General features: G+C 45.6%; 1 protein-coding gene across 4 annotated transcripts in view; it reads left to right on the top strand.

Moving 5' to 3' along the window:
* The window catches only part of CHD2 (chromodomain helicase DNA binding protein 2), a 54,470-nt gene that overhangs the window by 25,737 nt on the left and 9,817 nt on the right, over positions 1–18,916 (top strand). For 3 of the 4 annotated variants that reach the window (XM_088538886.1, XM_088538833.1, XM_088538717.1), the window contains 23 exons: positions 84–233; positions 1,134–1,267; positions 1,929–2,154; positions 2,989–3,089; positions 3,727–3,771; positions 3,928–4,103; positions 4,776–4,900; positions 5,547–5,763; positions 6,055–6,144; positions 6,514–6,704; positions 7,711–7,899; positions 8,399–8,561; positions 8,949–9,101; positions 10,191–10,262; positions 11,424–11,573; positions 12,216–12,364; positions 12,880–12,976; positions 13,731–13,823; positions 14,284–14,457; positions 15,437–15,612; positions 17,071–17,112; positions 18,132–18,271; positions 18,640–18,778. In XM_088538886.1, the coding sequence (XP_088395012.1) occupies positions 84–233; positions 1,134–1,267; positions 1,929–2,154; positions 2,989–3,089; positions 3,727–3,771; positions 3,928–4,103; positions 4,776–4,900; positions 5,547–5,763; positions 6,055–6,144; positions 6,514–6,704; positions 7,711–7,899; positions 8,399–8,561; positions 8,949–9,101; positions 10,191–10,262; positions 11,424–11,573; positions 12,216–12,364; positions 12,880–12,976; positions 13,731–13,823; positions 14,284–14,457; positions 15,437–15,612; positions 17,071–17,112; positions 18,132–18,271; positions 18,640–18,778 (3,192 nt within the window). The remainder of the gene's footprint in view (positions 1–83; positions 234–1,133; positions 1,268–1,928; positions 2,155–2,988; positions 3,090–3,726; positions 3,772–3,927; positions 4,104–4,775; positions 4,901–5,546; positions 5,764–6,054; positions 6,145–6,513; positions 6,705–7,710; positions 7,900–8,398; positions 8,562–8,948; positions 9,102–10,190; positions 10,263–11,423; positions 11,574–12,215; positions 12,365–12,879; positions 12,977–13,730; positions 13,824–14,283; positions 14,458–15,436; positions 15,613–17,070; positions 17,113–18,131; positions 18,272–18,639; positions 18,779–18,916) is intronic. The other variant, XM_088538780.1, reaches the window with a different exon arrangement.

Raw genomic sequence — 18,916 nt, 5'->3', positions numbered from 1 at the left:
GAAGACTTGTTAAAACATACCTTTGTGTAAAACAAACAAACAAAAAACCCGCTATAATAGCTTTTTATTAATGCTTATTTTAGAACAGTGGCCAAAACCAGTGTTAAAAAGCCTCACAAACCCCAACGTGGGAAGAAAAGAAAGAAACAAGACTCATCTGAAGATGACGATGATGATGAAGATGATGAGACTCCCAAGAGACAAACTCGACGAAGAGCAGCCAAAAATGTCAGGTATCAAAAGCTTGGGGTTGCATGTGATGAGTGCTCGTGGGCTGGGGAAGAGGCCACTAGCTAAATTCATTACTGAGTCCACTCAGTGCCCCATGTAACCCAGAAGAGATGCCCTCCTCTGTCCTGTAAATTACCACAGACTGAAATGGGGTGGTTTTCACAGATTCATGCTGCTAACACCTGATTTCTCTATGCCTGGTTTTGCCATCCGTAAAGCGGGGAATATTTACCAGTCTGTCTTAGAGAAGTGTGAGGAGGTTTGCTTAATGTTTCTCAAACACTCTAAAATGAAGTTAAAGGTTGTAAACTTTTAAATCGAAATGAGCGAGAAAGAACTTCTGTACCAGAGTGGACCAAATGTCTGAGAGTGGCTGATAAATGGTGCCTTGGAGCAGGGTATCGAGACATGGTAGAAGTAAAACATCCATTTGCTGATATTCCTACCCATCTTTTTGTCAGTCAACTAATAAGAGACTTGCACAGTGCCACTTAAGGAAGTTTTTTTGTGGCTACATGTTCATCAAAGATGAAACAGTTCCTAGGGCAGTGTAGGCACCTGTGCAGTGTTCCGCAACCTTCACTGTTCAATATAAATATACTTTTCACTGGACAGCAGAGACTTCCTCTGTTAATGCTTTCTCTTATATTGCTTCTACTGCAGGGATGGTTCCCCTTCTTCGTGAAGCATCTGGTGTTGGCTGTTTCCAGGGGGAGTAGCTGGGATATTAGTTTGTTATGATCTAGGTATCAGTTTGTCTTGGGGACAAAGACTGAACTTAAGAAATTCGTGTGCTGAACAGGCACTGTACCCCAGGATAAATGTTCCATCCTGTGATGCTCTGTGTATTTGTGGGCTAGAAGTCAAGAGCTTTTTGTCAATTTGGTTTTGATCTTGCTCAGTTACAAAGAAGATGATGATTTTGAGACGGATTCTGATGACCTGATAGAGATGACGGGAGAAGGAGCTGATGAACAACAGGACAACAGTGAAACTATTGAGAAAGTCTTGGACATCAGGCTTGGAAAGAAAGGAGGTGCGTAGTTCTGGAAAAAGCCTTTTTTTTTTTTTCTGATTTCAGTCATGCACTCTGTTTCTCTTGAGCTGGTGCAATGCTTTAGCAGCGTGGAATCCTCTGGTGGGGCCCAGGGTTATTTCCATGTTCTTCAGTCTTTCCTATTTGCCTCCTTCTTATGTTTTCTAGAAGCTTTTGTAAAATCTGGCATTGAAATACTTAAATGTCAAGTTCATGTGCTTGGCAGCTTTCTTCTAGCATGCATGCGTTTTAAAGCTGCATTCTTTGTTCTGTGAGTTCTTACTTCACTTTGAAAGGCAAAATAGATCTTGCAGTAGAGTCAGTTTTCATGGCTTTATTGACAAAGCAATAATGGGAAGAAAAAAAAAGTGGATGTTTTGTTCTCATGCCCTTACAAAAGTGTTTTTGTAAAACTGAATGGTCTCGAACATTTTCAAGAGACCTTTGAGAGATATTTAAAGAAAAGGCATTTATGATAGATTCAAAAAGAATTCTGTTGTACGGGAAGGCTGTTGTGTGCCTGTCTCTGAGAGCTGAAGAATCTCTAGGATATTCTTTGTGCTACCACAAAGGATATATTGGAAAATAACCCCTCTGTAATGCACTTCATAGCCAGTGCTTGTTAACAGAAGTACCAACTGCAGCCTGATTTCTCTTGCAGCCACTGGTGCTTCCACCACAGTGTATGCAACTGAAGCCAATGGCAACCCGAGTGCTGACTTTGACCCCGAAAAGGACGAGGGAGAAGTTCAGTACCTGATCAAATGGAAAGGCTGGTCCTATATCCACAGCACGTGGGAAAGTGAAGAGTCCCTGCAGCAGCAGAAGGTGAAGGGCCTGAAAAAACTAGAAAACTTCAAGAAAAAAGAGGAGGAGATCAAGCAATGGTATGCTTCGCTTCAGCCAGCAATGTGGCCGAGGGAGAATCTCTTTTAGCCAGAGCTTTGCGCAGTTTGGACTGAAACCATTTGATTTCTTCTTGCATGCCATATTTCATCCAAGACAACTATTTTCAGTGCACAAGATTTGTATCTCTTTGCTGATGAACTTCCCCTTATAGAAATGATATCTGTGGCCGTGATATTGCTGAAAGACAGAGAAGAGGCAGAAATCCAGAATACTGACAGTTGCCAGGCTTAATAATTGGGGTAGCTGACGACAAATAAATGATGCATAAGTTCACCTTGCCCAGGAGGTGGCATGAAGGCTTTCAGGCAGCAGTGAAATCTTGCAAGCTGGACTGGCAGCTGTGCTGCAAAATGGGGCTCGTCGCAGGCAGGCTGGTGAATTCTGTTTCACAGCTTGCATCAAGGTAGCCTTGCTAGGAGGAATTATGGGCTATTCTACATGCAAGATTTTTATCGGTTTATTTTTGATTTTCCTCAAAACTGTAAAGAGATTGACAGAGTCTTTCCAAACCGATGAATTTAGAGTAGCAGCTTCTGTCTGTGATTGCTTGATTCTGATTTTGAGACTGATTCTTACAGCAGAATAAAGAGCCATCTAACAGGGAGAGAATGTGAACATCTCTGACATTTGTTCCCTGTAATGGGAAGAACTTAGAGAAGCTTCAAGAAATAGGTCAGATAAGCTGTAGCCTGCTCCAGAGACGTCAGTGACTCGCAGAACGGTATAGCACGGTAGATTTTCAATATGTGGTCTCATTGTATGTCATTACAGAATTATATGTGCTTGTATTGTTTTGTTTTGTTTGCATCAAGGCTGGCCAAGGTATCACCTGAAGATGTGGAATATTTCAATTGCCAGCAAGAGCTAGCTTCGGAGTTGAACAAACAGTATCAAATAGTGGAGAGAGTAATTGGTAAGTGAACAGAACACTTTTCCAAAGGGGTGAAGTAAAATTTGGGAATTGTAATCTCTGACAACAGCAGAATGGCTTCCTCCTTGTCCCCAGTATCTCCGGGGAATGAAACTGGTGTCACGTACTGTGAGGTGTGAAATTTGGGGATTAAACACTTGAAATCCTGGTTTACAGATCAGCATCTGCAAACAGTCTGTCACTTGCCCTTGTGTTCCTTGGTGATCCCACGTGCAGTAGAGAATAACGCATCCAAGGAGACATTGAATTTATAGCTGTTGCTGAAGTTCTTAGACTTCAGTTCTTCGGATGGAAAATGTTAGCAGAAGTAGAGACCTGGCTGCTGTGACAACCGCTTTCCATGACATTGTGGTTAAGGATGAGGTTAGGCTGCAGGGCCTCCCTGGGGTTAGAATTCATGATTGCTACTAAAAATAAAAACAGGACTTAGTGAGAAGACCAGTAATGTCAGTCAGAGGTGCTGGCATCCTGTTGCTTTGGAAATTGGACTTGGAAAGTTGTTCAAGCCATTTCCATAAAGTTCTAATCAAAACCGTGTGTGCTGTGGGGAGATGCGTCTGCTCTGCTCCCCCTGCTGGCTGCCAGGACACTAACCCCGCTCTTCCCTCCCCAAACGCAGCCGTGAAGACCAGCAAGTCTGCAACGGGGCATTCCGAGTTCCCAGGTAAAGGAGCCTTTTTTTGTCCCCCTGAACATCTCCCGCTGCGGTGTGCCCGGTGCTGCGGTTGTGCGGGCGGTGCAGCCGCCCCGTGAGCCACGCGCGTGGTTCAATCACACAACCGCAGCTGCTCAGGGCTGGGCTTTTGTGCATACTTTGCAGCCAGCAGTCGTAAAACGTCCTCAAACGACCCCGAGTACCTCTGTAAGTGGATGGGGCTGCCCTACGCAGAATGCAGCTGGGAAGACGAGGCTCTGATAAGCAAGAAATTCCAGCACTGCATTGACAGCTTCAACAATCGGAACAACTCCAAAACGATTCCAACTCGGGACTGCAAGGTTTGCTCGCTGCTCCCTTATTGCTGGGTAATGATGATACAGATGGGAGGAATGTGCACTTTGGTCAGGATGAATTTCAGAGAACATCTTTCTCATTCTTCATCACTGTTATTGTGCAGTGCTTGAGGTAGACGTGAACCCCTTTTGGTTTTATTACACTGTCTAGGATGAGAACATTATGTTCCTCTGGGGAGTTGGAGGCTTAATTAATCCCTCAGAGCTTTTCATGGTCCTCAGCAGGACGTACTGCAGAAGTGCAAATAAAGGTGCAATAAAAAGTGCAATAAAAAAACCACACACCTGGGAAAACAAGAAACCTTAAAAGATGCTGATACAGTGCAGGAAAGGGATGGAGAAAATAGAACAGCCTTTTATTTCTTTTCCTATCTGATGTGTGTTATTTGCAGCTTACTGCATTCCTGAGAGGACTTAGCCTTGATCATCAGAGCTGGGGACAAGCACACAAAATTTGTCTGGGATCTGCTATTGCCAATGAGGGTGGGCTGGAGCACTGCTGAGTGGTTGTCTAAGATGCAGACACAAGCAGTGACCATAAAAAAAAACATGGATGGGCATTAATCAATAAATAGATATGTATGTTGTTTTCACTGCTGAGTTTTCGACCTTACCATGTCTTTGTCTTCAGCGGGTTTAAGGAGTTATCTTTTTCAGGTATTGAAGCAGAGACCTAGATTTGTTGCCTTGAAGAAACAGCCTTCTTACATTGGTGGTGAGAACTTGGAGCTGCGAGATTACCAGCTGGAGGGCCTCAATTGGCTGGCTCACTCATGGTGCAAGTATGTGCACGTTCGCTATGTGATGCTCTCACCAACAGCCCAAACAGGCCACGTTTGTTCTGTCTCCTGGTTTTGTTAGAGTAAGGTCTGGCCCTCTTGTTCTCCAGTGAAGTCTGTACCTTGCCTGTTTCTGTAGCTTGAAGGTTTTTGAATGTTTTCAGGTGCAGGTGACTTGCAGACACAGCAAACGGGGACTGTCCAAAGCATAAACTTACGAAATCCTGTGTGAAAAGAAAAAGTATTTTCCCTATTGTGGCCTGATTGCATTTTGCAATGGGCTGTTGTGTTGGCGTAGGATGTATCAGCCCTGATCTTGCACTGACCTAACTGAACAAGAAGGCTTGTTTCTATTTCAACATGGTTACAAACTCCTTAAAATCTTTGAAAAATTTCCTTCTATATTAGGCCAATGACGCCTCTCTCCCTTTGCCTTTGATTGCCAGTTCAGAGTGTTCATAGTCCTTTTCATGAGCTGTTAGGCCAGATACAGTCTGGATGTTTTGGATGTGGTTGTTTTATTTATTTATATATTTATTGCATTATTCCCTTTATGTCTCTGTTATTGGTTGTTTTTCATGCTGGTGCACAGTAAATCAGTAGTGGCACACACACAACCAGGGTTTATGGTTTTTGTCTTCCTTCTCAGAAACAACAGCGTGATCCTGGCTGATGAAATGGGCCTGGGGAAAACCATTCAGACAATATCCTTCCTGTCGTACCTCTTCCATCAGCACCAGCTCTACGGCCCTTTCCTGGTGGTGGTGCCCTTGTCGACTCTGACCTCGTGGCAGAGAGAGTTCGAAGTGTGGGCACCAGAGATCAACGTTGTCGTTTACATCGGAGACCTCATGAGCAGGAACATGGTGAGTGATGGAGAAGTGAAGTGACAAGGGCTGGTAGAGCAGCTGGGTGCCAGGCAGGAGCTTCTGCGTAATAGGCTGTGTGTGTAACGTTCCATCTGCTAGAGAGGCCAGTGACAGCACTGTGGGCAGGCTGCACGGGAGAGTCTGGAAATCCATTTCTGCACTGGGCTCCCTATAGCTCTCTGGTCTTGCTTAGAGCCTCCAGCTGTGGGTTTACTGAAGTAATGGTAGTTAGCTAACTCTTTCTCTGGGATAATGTTGGTTGAAGTTAACGTATGTCTCGTCTCACAGATCCGTGAATATGAGTGGATCCACTCACAGTCTAAAAGGTTGAAATTCAATGCACTTATCACAACATATGAGATCCTCCTCAAGGATAAGGTGGGTAATGGTCAAGGATGTTTTATTTAGGCTTCCCTGGAAGTCTGTCTTGCAAAGGGCAGCCTCCAGCTGGGGACTGGTTCCAAAGGTGTTCTTGCTGAAAAGCCATTCACATATGCCAGGAGCATTATACAGCATGGCTAATTTTCACCTTTCCTTCAGTAGGAGACAAAATTGATATGGGCATCCTGATCCCAAAAATTTGTCAGTAAGAAACTCTTACACCAGCTCCTTCACTGGTGGATCCAGGACATCCTGGAGTTTGCACCTTGCCATGTTTTCTGTCCACAGAGAGTATATGCAATGCAGTGAGACTCGTCTGACCCAGCGTCTCTTTAGGACCTGTTTTGTTTCTTCTTTTTCCTCCAGGCTGTTTTGGGAAGCATTAACTGGGCCTTTCTAGGCGTGGATGAAGCCCACCGGTTGAAAAACGATGATTCTTTGCTGTACAAAACTTTGATTGATTTCAAGTCCAACCACAGGCTACTGATCACGGGCACTCCACTTCAAAATTCCCTCAAGGAGCTTTGGTCTCTGCTGCACTTCATCATGCCAGAGAAGTAACTATCCTTTTGGGACCTTCAGAAGATATCTGTGTGTCCATTCTTGATCATCAAATAGACCTGAGGATGTTCAGAAGGGCAGAAATCCCTGAGTTAAATTCCTAAGCTAAACTCTTGGAGTTAGAGCACTGTAAAGAGGGAATACACAGCAGTGAGGAAAACAGAGGTTAAATGTGTGGTACAAGGCTATTTCTGGCAGCAAATTGAATGGGGAGACCTAATACATGACTTTCAAATTGATCTGCTGTCTTAGTTGATTGTTTAAAATAAAAATCTAAGCTTTTATTTTAAGCAATCAACTCAACCAATTCTGAGGTTCCCAGTACAGTGCTTGCTCAACATCCACACTGACCGTTTTATGGCAGCCTCTACGAGTATTGCTCAAATATAGGGCTGTCTAGCTGATTGCGTGTCGACAATAAGACAAACGTTTTGTTTTCTTTAAAACAAAATGGACTATATATCCATCGCTAAGACTAAGATTAGCATGATGCAAGACTCACCAGAATGATGTTCAACTCCAGCCTCCTCCCAGTCTTTTTTGTTAGATCATGAAAAGAAGGAAGGAAAGTTTGAGCGTCTACTGAGTAGAGAAGAAAAACAGATTTTCACATTTCAGTGGAACAGTTTGAAAAAATCCTCCAAAACGAAGGAGCCTTCAGAACAGTGTAAAACGAAATCTAATTGTCAGACCCTGCCTAGAGGAAGGTCTGTGGAAAATTCAGAAACTGTCAGCTGGAAACAGCAAAGCAGGGAGCTGGATGACCTGTGAGTTTCAGTTCTAGGACTCAGTGTGGAGCAGCAGAGCTCAAAGATAAGATACTAGGAAGGTGCCTGAACCCAAAGAGTTTCTGCTTTGCCTTGAGTGCTTGATTAGCCAGAGTAGAGGGAACCTTCTATTCCTTGAGTTCCCATAAATTGATCTCTTTCTTTGCTGTGCTATGAGCTGATCTGTCAGGTCCTGATACTCTAATCTCTCTCTGCAACTCGTTTCTGTTTCTAGGTTTGAGTTCTGGGAGGATTTTGAAGAGGATCACGGGAAAGGCAGAGAGAATGGTTACCAGAGCCTTCACAAAGTCCTGGAGCCATTTCTCCTACGCAGAGTCAAGAAGGATGTGGAGAAATCTCTGCCAGCCAAAGTGGAGCAGATCCTCCGTGTGGAAATGTCTGCCTTGCAGAAGCAGTATTACAAGTGAGTTGTTTATTAAGATGATGGCAGTGCCAGTAGAAATGGGCACATCTTTCTGTATGCCTTGGGAATATGGTTTAGTATCCTGTGTCCTTCCAAGCGCGATGTGACAGCAGTCACCTGTAATATAAGGGGCTCTGCAGTAGGAATTTAAGGTTTTATGTCATCCTTCCCATCTCCAGGCCACTAGTCTTGTTTTTAAGGAGTAATATAATTTAGCTGGACCCAGGCTGTGTCTTTCTTGGAGGAGTAAAGTTCCCCACAAAATAGTGGTGCCGATGAATGTTAAAAAGTTAAAATATTGAAAGGAAAAGTAAGATCAGGGTTTCTTCTAGTGAGGAGGATAAAGCAGTATCATATAGAAGAAATGAAGGGAGGTAGAAGTGGTGGGGTAGGGATTGATGCCTGAACAAGATGTTCCTGGAGGTTTTTCCTCTCAGGCTCCAGCATGTTCTCTCTGCACTGTGAAATGATTTGAACTTTTTATTTTTCCTGTCTACAGGTGGATTTTGACAAGAAACTACAAGGCGCTTTCAAAGGGAACAAGGGGCAGCACATCTGGTTTCCTTAACATCGTGATGGAGTTGAAAAAGTGCTGCAACCACTGCTACCTTATCAAACCTCCTGAGGAAAATGAGAGAGAAAATGGCCTTGAGACCCTGCAGGTGGGCAGTGGTGTCGGTTGCCACATTTTCCTTAATTTTGCCCTTCCTCCTGTTCTCCTACCCAAATAAGATCTGGCAAAGCTTTGCTGCTGCTGCTTCTGTCCAGTGGAAGCTGTCCTCACATCTGAGCCACTGGATCTCCTGCCCTCCCTTTCCCCTACAGGCAGCACATTGAGGTCATCTAGAGTAGGAGGTGCATGCAGAGTAAGAGCTATCTTGGATGGTTTATTTTACGCTTGGCTTCTACTGTGTAAATCCAGGTGATTTGAGTAGAGAGGTATGGGAGAAGCCTGATCTGAAAAAAACAAGACCTCTGTGAGGTTTCTGTGCAGCGTTTGTACGGGTGAGGCTGGAAAGCATCAGCTGGAATGACTGTTACTTCTTCAGTCTCTGATCAGGAGCAGTGGAAAGCTAATTCTCTTGGACAAACTGCTGACCAGGCTGCGTGAGAGGGGCAACAGAGTGCTGATCTTCTCCCAGATGGTGAGGATGCTGGACATCTTGGCAGAATACCTGACTATCAAACACTACCCTTTTCAGGTGAGAAATGTCAGTGGGGAAAACTGTGTGGTTGACTTGTGATAGGGACCTGGGTGATGGGAGTTGCTTGGTTTCCCAGAGGCTGATGGCTGGGATTGCAGGTGACACTTACTGAAACACACTGGTGGGAGCTGGCAGCTTCCTTCATTTCGGTCTGGCGCTCAAGAAAGGGAAACGTATGAGAGGCAGAAACCAGATGAGAACGTGGAGCCTCCAGGGCAAGACACTTCTGTCTTTGCAGATGTTTTTCCTTCTTCAGAGTAGGAATAATATGTCCTTTGAGTCTGTTATGACAACTTGAATACTGCTGTTGATAAAGTGAGAATCTATAGAAGGAGAATGCAGTGGGGTTGAATGTTGGTTGATGGGTATTAATTACTAAACCACCTCTTGGTTTGGATCCTGCCTGCTAGAAACTCCTTGTACCCATGAGCAATGTAGCTGAGAACTAATGCACACATGCTGAAAGCCTTCAAGTGCAAACGTCTCTGCCTCTAAGAGCAGGCTGGCTTGTGCAGGGAGCTCTCAGCACTGGAACTGGCTTCCTCTGTTGGCTTCCCTCTTCAGGGCACGCTGATACCCACATCCCCTCTGGTTAGAGGCCAGTGGGTGCTGTGCATCTTATTTTCATCCATCTTATGCTGCCTCAACAACTTTCTTGCTGTTTTTTCACTTGGTGCTGGCACCTGAGGGTTGCTGTGAGGGGTGCATTTTCAGTAAACATGAGGTCAGTCAGTAAAGCGCTGTCTCTGCTAAACTGTTCCTGCAGCAGACCCCTGCTTTGGCCTCGGCCTGTTGATAAACCCAGAGGAGAGGACAGCAAATACAGAGATGCTGGCTGGGAGCCTGTAATGAGAGCTGCAGTGTCACCACTGTGTGACTGTCGCCTGAACATACCTCCCCTCCTGCCCTCGCGACGCAGCAAGCTGAAGCAGCACAGTTATTTTTAATTGGCAGTTATTTTTAATGATTAAACACTCCAGGCTACAGGCAGGGCAGGAGGCTGTAGGGCTCCCAGAAGTTGGGTGCAGCAGTTGCTCAGGGCTCCTTCGCCTTCTCTCTTTCATCATTGCTGTCGGTTTTTTGCAGCGCTTGGACGGCTCGATCAAAGGGGAGATCCGGAAGCAGGCGCTGGACCACTTCAACGCCGACGGCTCCGAGGTAGAGCAGCCGGGGCGCTCCTGCCCCCGCGGGGTCCGGGGGGATGCCCGAGCAGCGGGCGTTGATGGCTGAGCTGCGGGCTCTGACTGCCAGGAGGGGATTAGTTCAGTCTGTTTCTTTTTACAGGACCCTAGATGCTTTTAAAGACACAAATGTAGCAGGTTTTGCAAATATTCATATTGCTTACTTAAAATTTCCCCCATCCAAAGGTCAGGGCTGAAAGTCATATCTCCAGAAAGCCCCAGAGAGCCTGGGAAGAGTCAGAATTTAGCCATTTTCCCCGCTTAACCCGAGGAATGAGACAGTTGTTTAATAACTCCTCCAGCCGGAGGCTGTTTTGGGATCTGAAATGGCAGAGGCAAAAGGGAAATTTTAAGTGCAGGCACGCAGTGGAGTCCAGTGTTGAAAGGTCTAGAGGACGAACAGGAGAGGGCATCAAAAGCCTCTCATCCGACCTTGCTTGCTGACTCACAGTGACTGGTGCAGGGCACTTGTTTTACACCACAGCCAGGATAAATATCCATCCTCATTCCAGAAGTCTGAACTGGGGGTTTCTGGCTGGCACAGGAGACACAGGCAGGTGCTTCACGGTAGCTGGAAGGGTAACAAATAAAAGTGAAGACGAGACAGCAGTGCAGGTGGCAGAGAAAGGGGCAGGTATGCAGGACTGCCCATAGCAGTGGCCATTTCCTTCTACTGGAGACACGCACAAGGGCTCAGAAATCCCATCTCTCCCCTCCCATGGGCTGTTGCTCCCCCAGCCTATGTTGGAGCTGGTCTCACCTCCAGCAGGCATCAGACTGCAAGAGCAGCAGTGTTGGCCTCCCACCGTTGCAGGCGGTGGGCAGCGTTGTGTGACCTTCAGAAGCGACTCCAAGGTGCCCTAGTCCCGTTTGGGTTCCCCTGTCCACAGCCACATGTGCCACCTTTCACCGCCCTCACCAGCACCACTTCACCTCTTGCCTTGGCCTGAAGACCAGGGGTTGCAGGTCTGCCTAAATGAACAGCCTGTGGGAAGAAACCCATTTCTTTTTTCTGCGCTGTAAAGAAGCATACGTACAAAGTAGCTTCCATCTATTTCTGTTTTCCTATGCACCTTTGAGTCCACTGCTATTTTATGTCTGTATTGTAAAGCTGGCTATCCTCTGTTTTTTTCTACAGGACTTCTGTTTCTTGCTGTCGACGCGAGCTGGAGGGCTAGGTATTAATTTGGCCTCTGCTGATACTGTTGTTATCTTTGACTCGGACTGGAATCCCCAAAATGACCTTCAGGCTCAGGCCCGGGCTCACCGAATTGGACAAAAGAAGCAGGTGAGAAAGTGTTACCTGTTTTTTTCCTTTCTCTCTTCAGCACATACATTTAGCCGATGTGAAGGCTGCCACATCACCAGAGCTTCTGGAAACATGGTTGTTTTACCTCCAGTCTTGACTCCAGAGATTAACCTCTACTCAAGGGAAACTCTTTTAAAAGCCAAGAGGCAAAAAACGAGCCCAAAATTGCCAGATGCCAGGTCTTTTTGTTGGCTTTTGGTCCTGGGTTGGTTCCAAACCAAGAAGCCAGCCAGAGGAATCGCAGTTCTTTCTTGCCTTGAAGGGGGAAAAAAAAAAAAAAAAAAAAAAAGTAGAACACCCATCTTTAGTAGGATTTCAGGATTTTATTATATCAGTGAAAATTCTGGTGCTAGTTTGGAGTCATTATTTCAGAAGATTTTTACACTATCCTTACACATAAAACTGCTAACCAGTTTGTCTTTTATTGGTCTCACTGATACATAAAGAATATGCTCTTTATTCTAAAAAAAATACACATATATTCTAAAAGGATGCACATCTGTGCATGAAGAGACCACATAAGGAGACTAGTCTCCTGGAAAACAACTTGGTGACCCATCATTGTATCAGCAGAACGTGTTCAGGTCCAGGAAGTAGCTCTGTTCTGTTCTTGTCCCTCAGGTGAATATTTACCGGCTAGTCACAAAGGGAACGGTGGAGGAGGAGATCATCGAGAGGGCCAAGAAGAAGATGGTCCTGGATCATTTGGTAATCCAGCGCATGGACACCACCGGCCGGACTGTTCTGGACAACAACTCTGGGCGATCCAAGTAAGTGACTGTAGCAGAAGTGCCAGATACAGCGTGGCAAGGCCAGCATCATCCCTCTGGTATTTCCCCGTATTTTTTCAGTTGTTGGAGAACAGCGTCAAAGCCTAAGAAATAATGTGAGCTTCCACTAATTTGGTTCATGCAACCGTTAGACACACAGACTAATGTTAGATAGCAAATGAGAACTAATTCTGGTGTAGTATCTGTTTTCACTCTCTTTTCTGACACAGATCATTCTGGTGTGAGGGAACCTGTCAGTGATATTACTGAATAGCTACAGTTTCGCAGTGACCTCATACTCTTCCTATTTCCTTTCAAAACGTAGATGATGATGCTTTACAGTAGCTGTCCGTGCTCGGGGAAGAAAGAGATGAGGGGCTGAGTGTAAATTCCTTTTTAGTGCTAGTTAAAAGAATCTTACTTCCTGTTCTAGTTAGGAAAAAAAGTGGTTCTCTACTGTAGCAGAGCTGGCGTAGTACCTCCAAACGCATTTTCATGATCCTTTCTTTTTGCAGCTCAAATCCTTTCAACAAAGAGGAGCTGACAGCCATTTTGAAGTTTGGAGCTGAAGATCTATTCAAGGAACTTGAAGGGGAAGAGTCGGAGCCTCAGGTAGATTGCAATTTAAATAGCGTGGCTGCTCACAGTCCTCAGCAGGTCTGCACGGGGCACTGTCTGTGTTTGCTGCCTCTTTGTGCTTGCCCTGTGTGTGAGAGGGCAAGTCAGTGAACAGAACATGTGTGAGCCCAGAGAAACTGAAGGAAGAGAGTTGCGGGTTTGGGGGACCAGAGACTGAGAAGAGCCCTCTTGCTGCGGGTCAAATAGTAAATGCCACCAAGAGAGTCCCTTGAACGAACCTCTAGGATTCTTTAGCTAGCTAGAGCATGGCCAGTTGAAAGCTCTTCTCCCGCCTCCTCTGAGCACTGCTTCAGCATCCCTTTTTTGGTGGTTCTCTGAGATGCAGGAGTCGACACTCTTGAACAGGTCGCTGTTTCCTGCCTCAGTGCAGTGTTGCTTGACAGTTTGTTATTGAGTGCTTTGAATGAACTCTCTTAACAGCCCAAGTAGCAAGCTTCCCCTGAGGGGAGCAATCCACAGTTAATACCGTCTGGAAAATCTTCCTGCTGCTTAGCCTTGATGTTCCTTCTCTTCTAACCTGTCACCCTTATTTATACTGTTTTGTACCACTTGACATAGTTCATCCTGCCTTGGTGATGATACCCTGCAGATCTTTACACTCCTTTACTCAGCTTATATTGCTGTAAGGCACATTTAGCTCTTGCACCCCACGGGTCCTTTCTTGAAACCTATTTCTTCCCGCACTTGGCACCCTCCGACTTCATCCTTCTTTCTCTCCGCCTGGTAGGAGATGGACATTGATGAGATTCTGCGTCTGGCCGAAACACGAGAGAATGAAGTGTCCACCAGTGCCACTGACGAGCTCCTCTCGCAGTTCAAGGTATGGAGCCTTGGTCGCAGGGGCTTTGGGGAGGTGGTGGCCCACAGCATTCCCCACGTCTTGTCACAGAGCCATAGTTGATGATGGACAGAGCAAATCGGGCCACATAAGAGGTGATCTGCACAAAGCAGTCTTTTGAGCAGTTATCTCTGGTAGATTTTCATTTGATTGTAAGTGGTCTTGAAAGCTGTGAATAAAATCCAGGCCTTACCAAATTTGGAAACAAAAACAGTAACTTAAGACTTAGCAGTACTTCTTAAACTGCACGTACTTCCTCAGGAGCTGTTAGCCCAAAGACATGGCAAGGAACCAGGAATGGATTGACACAGAGTTCAATTATAAAGTAATTATGGAAATGTTGGCAAAATTCCTGTAGGGAAGAAGCTGAGGCTTAGCTGACAGCTCTGGGCTATTCCTGCCAGGGGAGAGAATTTCTAAGAGTGTTTTTTGCTTATAAAAGGTGGCCAACTTTGCAACCATGGAGGAGGAAGAGACAGAGCTGGATGAGAGGTCCCAGAAGGACTGGGATGATATAATTCCTGAGGAGCAGAGGAAGAAGGTGGAAGAGGAAGAAAGGCAGAAAGAACTGGAGGAGATCTACATGCTGCCTAGGATCCGAAGCTCGACTAAAAAGGTACTGCCTGTCTTGAGGCACTGAGAGGCAGGAGGCGAGAGCTGGCAAAGGCAGGACTCGAGGGAGGCGTTCTTGCCATCTGAGTGCTGCTTTCCCTCCTCCAAAATTAGTTCAGAAGAAAGCACAGAGGTAGCACGTTGGTCTCTTGCTGGCATCGTGTGTTGGCCCATGCTCTGTAATGCAGTGTAAGTGCACATGTTGGGTTTGGCACAGCTCCTCTTATGTTAACAGACAAAATAAAAAAGAACCTGTAGTGAGCACAGGGCAAAATGGCCAAGTATGTAATGCAGATCTTACTGCACTTCATGCTCTTATGGCTGTTTCTTTCCTTTCACTCTGTAGCTCCCTGGGCTGTTTTTGCCTAAACCTGTCTTTATCAGGCAAAAGAGAAAGGGTCTTCCCAAGTTCAATTCTGTAGTTATATCATATGTGGTCTTCCCAAGTTCAATTCTGTAGTTATATCATATGTATAAATCCAACAGAAATCAGAATGTGCAAGGAAAACTGCTGAGATTTGGGACATTGAAGGGCAATTCTCTATGATAAGCTGAGGGAAATGTCAAAGCGAAAATTAGAGGAGGAGGATATTTTCATGTCTGATTATTCCAGATTCACTTCTGGTGGTACCTTCCTTTTCAAACCTGCCGGCTATCAAGGAATTTAAGCAAATGTGGAAGAAATCCATGGAAAATCACTGTGTTTTTGTGTCTTATACCTTAGTAAAGCAAAACATGATTGTGAAATTGCTGGCTGGAAGGCTGTAAAGGGAGGGATTGGCCAACTACACAGGAGCCTGAGCTAGCTAGAAACTGCAGGAGTGCCCAGTCTCTCTGGGTGGGTGACATGGGTCTCTGCATCCTCAGGAAGAGATGCCAGGGTGTTTTACAGACTCTCAGCAGCAAATAGTACCAGTACATGGGAGGGATGGCAAGTGTGGCAGATTGATCCCCCGTTACTTCTTTCTTTCTGGTACGTGCAGGCTCAGACAAATGACAGCGAATCAGATGCAGAAACTAAGAGAAGGCTGCAGAGATCGTCTGGATCAGAAAGTGAGACGGACGATACCGACGACGAGAAGAGGCCGAAGCGCAGAGGGCGCCCACGGAGTGTTAGGAAGGATACGGTGGAAGGATTTACTGATGCCGAAATCCGGAGGTGAGTGCCAAGCGCAGGAGGCTGATCAGAACACAAACATAGAAATCCCATGCAGATGGAGAAAATCCCAAATTAATCTAGGAGATACTCAGTGATAAACACATCTGTGGTTTCAGTGAAGCTGGTTCATCGGGGCAGGTTTTCATGTTCAGTGTTGGGTACCTGGGGCAATTTTCTCCCAAAGCATCTTTTTTTTGGTGAATTGTTCTGTGAGACTGATTCCTTCCTAAAATGAATCTTTGCTGTAAGTACCCTTACTGGGATGAGTCCGTTGAGCCAATTCCATGTTACAAATGAGGTAGCTGAGCTGCCATGGGATGCAGAGCTGGAGAAGCTGAGGAGTTTGGCCAGCCTGATATTTTTCTAGCAATAGTTCTGTTGATTTAACTTAAGTGAATGGCGGGCTCTGTCTGGCAATATAACCCCATGAGAAGGAGTGGTCTAGTTGCTCAGAGCAGTAATGTAGCTTTTTCTGCAGCATGTCCCTCAAGTCAGTTGGACGCCTAAATTCCACAGCATCACTTTATTCTCGTATCATTTAATCCCTGAGCTTTTCCCCAAAGGCCTTTGTCTTATGGCTCTGCCTAGAGTTTCAGCTAGTGATGGGAAAGGCAACCTAGTGAAGTTTCCTTGGCGCTCTCTTCGTCTTTGAGCTGATGTATTTTTAAATTGGAGATTGTCAGACTTCTCATGTTATGGTGGCTGACCCATATCCAGCCCTGAAACCATAGGGAAGGAAGGAAGATGTGAACAGATGTTCACACTGTGAGCTGTATCAAACGCAGGTTATTGCAAACTAGCAGGAGGCTGAAAGAGCACAGTATGGAAAAAATAGAGGAGAAAGAATTAATACTCGTTTAAAAATAATCTGTGGCTGAAGCCATTTGGTCTACTCCTAGCATAAGGCATTGTCCAGTTGCAACAAAGGTGTCTGACTCTTGCCCTGTTTTAGCAATGGTAGTGATTTTCACAATAAAATAATAAGATTTAAAAGTAGATCCAATCCTTGCCTGCAGACCTCTGTGATGGATTGCTCCGTGTTTGGCTGTTAGGGGTTAGTTTGTTACGCTTACACCCTGAGGTTTAAATTACTGATGACATTGATTTAACACTGCTTTTCTCCTTGGAAAAAATGAAGTTAATAATTACCAATAGGGTATGAGCCAAGACTTTCTTTCATTTTTTTTTACACTAAAATTAGGAGTTTTTTTTTCCTCACCTGACAGACATCCAGCATTCACTATAATTATTGTATTCCTCTCCTGCAGAGGTCACAAAACTCTTTGCAGGGGTTAATGAATTAAGATTTCCAGTCCTGAGTGAGTCTTATCTAATCAGACTCTAATGCCAGGTTAATAACAGGGCAGGCTGTACTTAATATGTTCAAGTGTATTTGTGATACTGAAGCCACTTTTTTTACAGCTGTTGCTTTGGTTTCTGTTTTCTCTTTTTGTTTAGGTTTATCAAGGCTTATAAGAAGTTCGGGCTGCCTCTTGAACGGTAAGTGCCACCCTGGCTCTGGGGGTTGTCACAAGGGATTGTTGTGCTTCAGGGCACTGCAGTGTGCACCCTGCTATGGGTGCTGGACACAAACTCCCCACACAGCACCAAGCCTGGGAGGTCAAAAAGCGCTCGGGTGGGCCTGGAAAGCTGTAGCCCTTCCTGAGGCCTCTGAGCTGAGGCTGCAATCCCTGCCTAGGTGGTCTGAGAAATGACCTTGTTTTCTCAGCTGGTTGTACTCTTCTGCTGAGAAAGGCAAGGTTTGGGCATGGGCTTTGACATAACAAGTTCCAACCAAGCTGGAGGGGCAGCAGATGTCAGCTTTTGGCCATTATTAAATTGAGTTAATACAGAATTAGGAAGGCATCAAGAAACTTTGGGTAGTTGGAGAGGGAGCTGGTTGCTCCCAAAAGAGATAGTTAATACCTTCATTTCAATAGCAGAAAATCCAAAGGGCTGGATCTGCTGCACTGCCTCCACACTGCATTACTGTTGTTAGACCACAGAACAAGCTATAACTGCCTCGTTTCCTGCCCTGACTGCAGTCATGTGGGCTTCTTGTGTTCACACATGTACTGTGTGTCGGCTGGGGCTGGTGGCTGAGTGCTCTAATAGCACAGCTGGGACCTACGTGTCCCCACAAGTCTGTGGCAGGCAACGCTGGGGCCTTCTGAGCAGCACTGCTCAGCCATGCAGCGTTGCTGTAAGGGGAGGTGGCACGCACTGGCTGCCTGTCCTCTGTGCAAAAGATGCACACGTTGCTCCGTATTAACAGGCCGTGCTCACCCAGGTGTTCTTTACCTGCAGTCTCAGAGTCTGCACTTGAGCATCGTTTTGTAGTCGTGCAGAGCAGGTACCCGGGGCATCTAAGCGTGAGTGAATTCTGCCCACAGCAGGCAGCGAGGTGGAGAGCTGTGGTTCAGGACAGCATGCAGAATGCAATGCAGAATCAGTTATTGAAAACTTCCAATTCTTTTTTTTTTCCTTCTTTTTTTTTTTTTTTTTCCCCCATTTCCCAGGCTCGAGTGCATTGCTCGGGATGCTGAGCTGGTGGATAAGTCTGTAGCTGATTTGAAGCGGTTAGGGGAGCTCATCCACAACAGCTGTGTGTCAGCAATGCAGGAATACGAGGAACAGCTGAAAGAAAATCCAGGTGAAGGTAGGCAGGAGGGCTGGGTGCAGCTGTTAAAGAGCTTTGGAAGTGTTCTGTGGTATGGGTGAGGCTGTTCCCATGCTGGACAGGGTGATATGCCACATGGCAGCCTAAAGACATCTCTGCTAGACAGATACCATCAACAGAGAGAAACCTACAAGTCCTCTGCTCAAACTGGAGAGTGCCATTTTGTTGCATTACTGTCTGCTAAACATGAGTTTTCTAGGGGAGAGATCCAATCCACCAATTTATTTAATGCCACAAGACACTATGGACATAAGAGATGATGAGTAAGGTTTTGATCTCTGTTTCTCTAGACTTTTCCCCTTCATCCTGCAAGAGTGCTCTAATTTGACGTGTTTGTTGTTGAACAGGGAAAGGACCTGGGAAGAGAAGAGGTCCTACCATCAAGATTTCTGGCGTCCAAGTCAACGTGAAATCCATCATCCAGCACGAAGAGGAGTTTGAAATGCTGCATAAATCCATTCCCACAGACCCGGAGGAAAGGAAGAAGTGAGTTTGAATGGCTGAGCAGGCAATGCAGAAAGAGGCTCAGGGAGTTTGGATTTTGTGGTGGAAAGGGACTAGCCTAGATACGTGGATTTGCTTTACCCCCCCCGAAGCATTAAAAGTAGCTCATGTTTGAAATGC

This window comes from Tinamus guttatus, unplaced genomic scaffold (assembly GCF_059628265.1).
Source record: "Tinamus guttatus ecotype Peru unplaced genomic scaffold, ASM5962826v1 Tinamus_guttatus_pri_ptg000004l, whole genome shotgun sequence".
Lineage (NCBI taxonomy): Eukaryota > Metazoa > Chordata > Aves > Tinamiformes > Tinamidae > Tinamus > Tinamus guttatus.
Note: the sequence above shows the minus strand (reverse complement) of the source record. Positions and strands in the feature narration are given on the sequence as shown.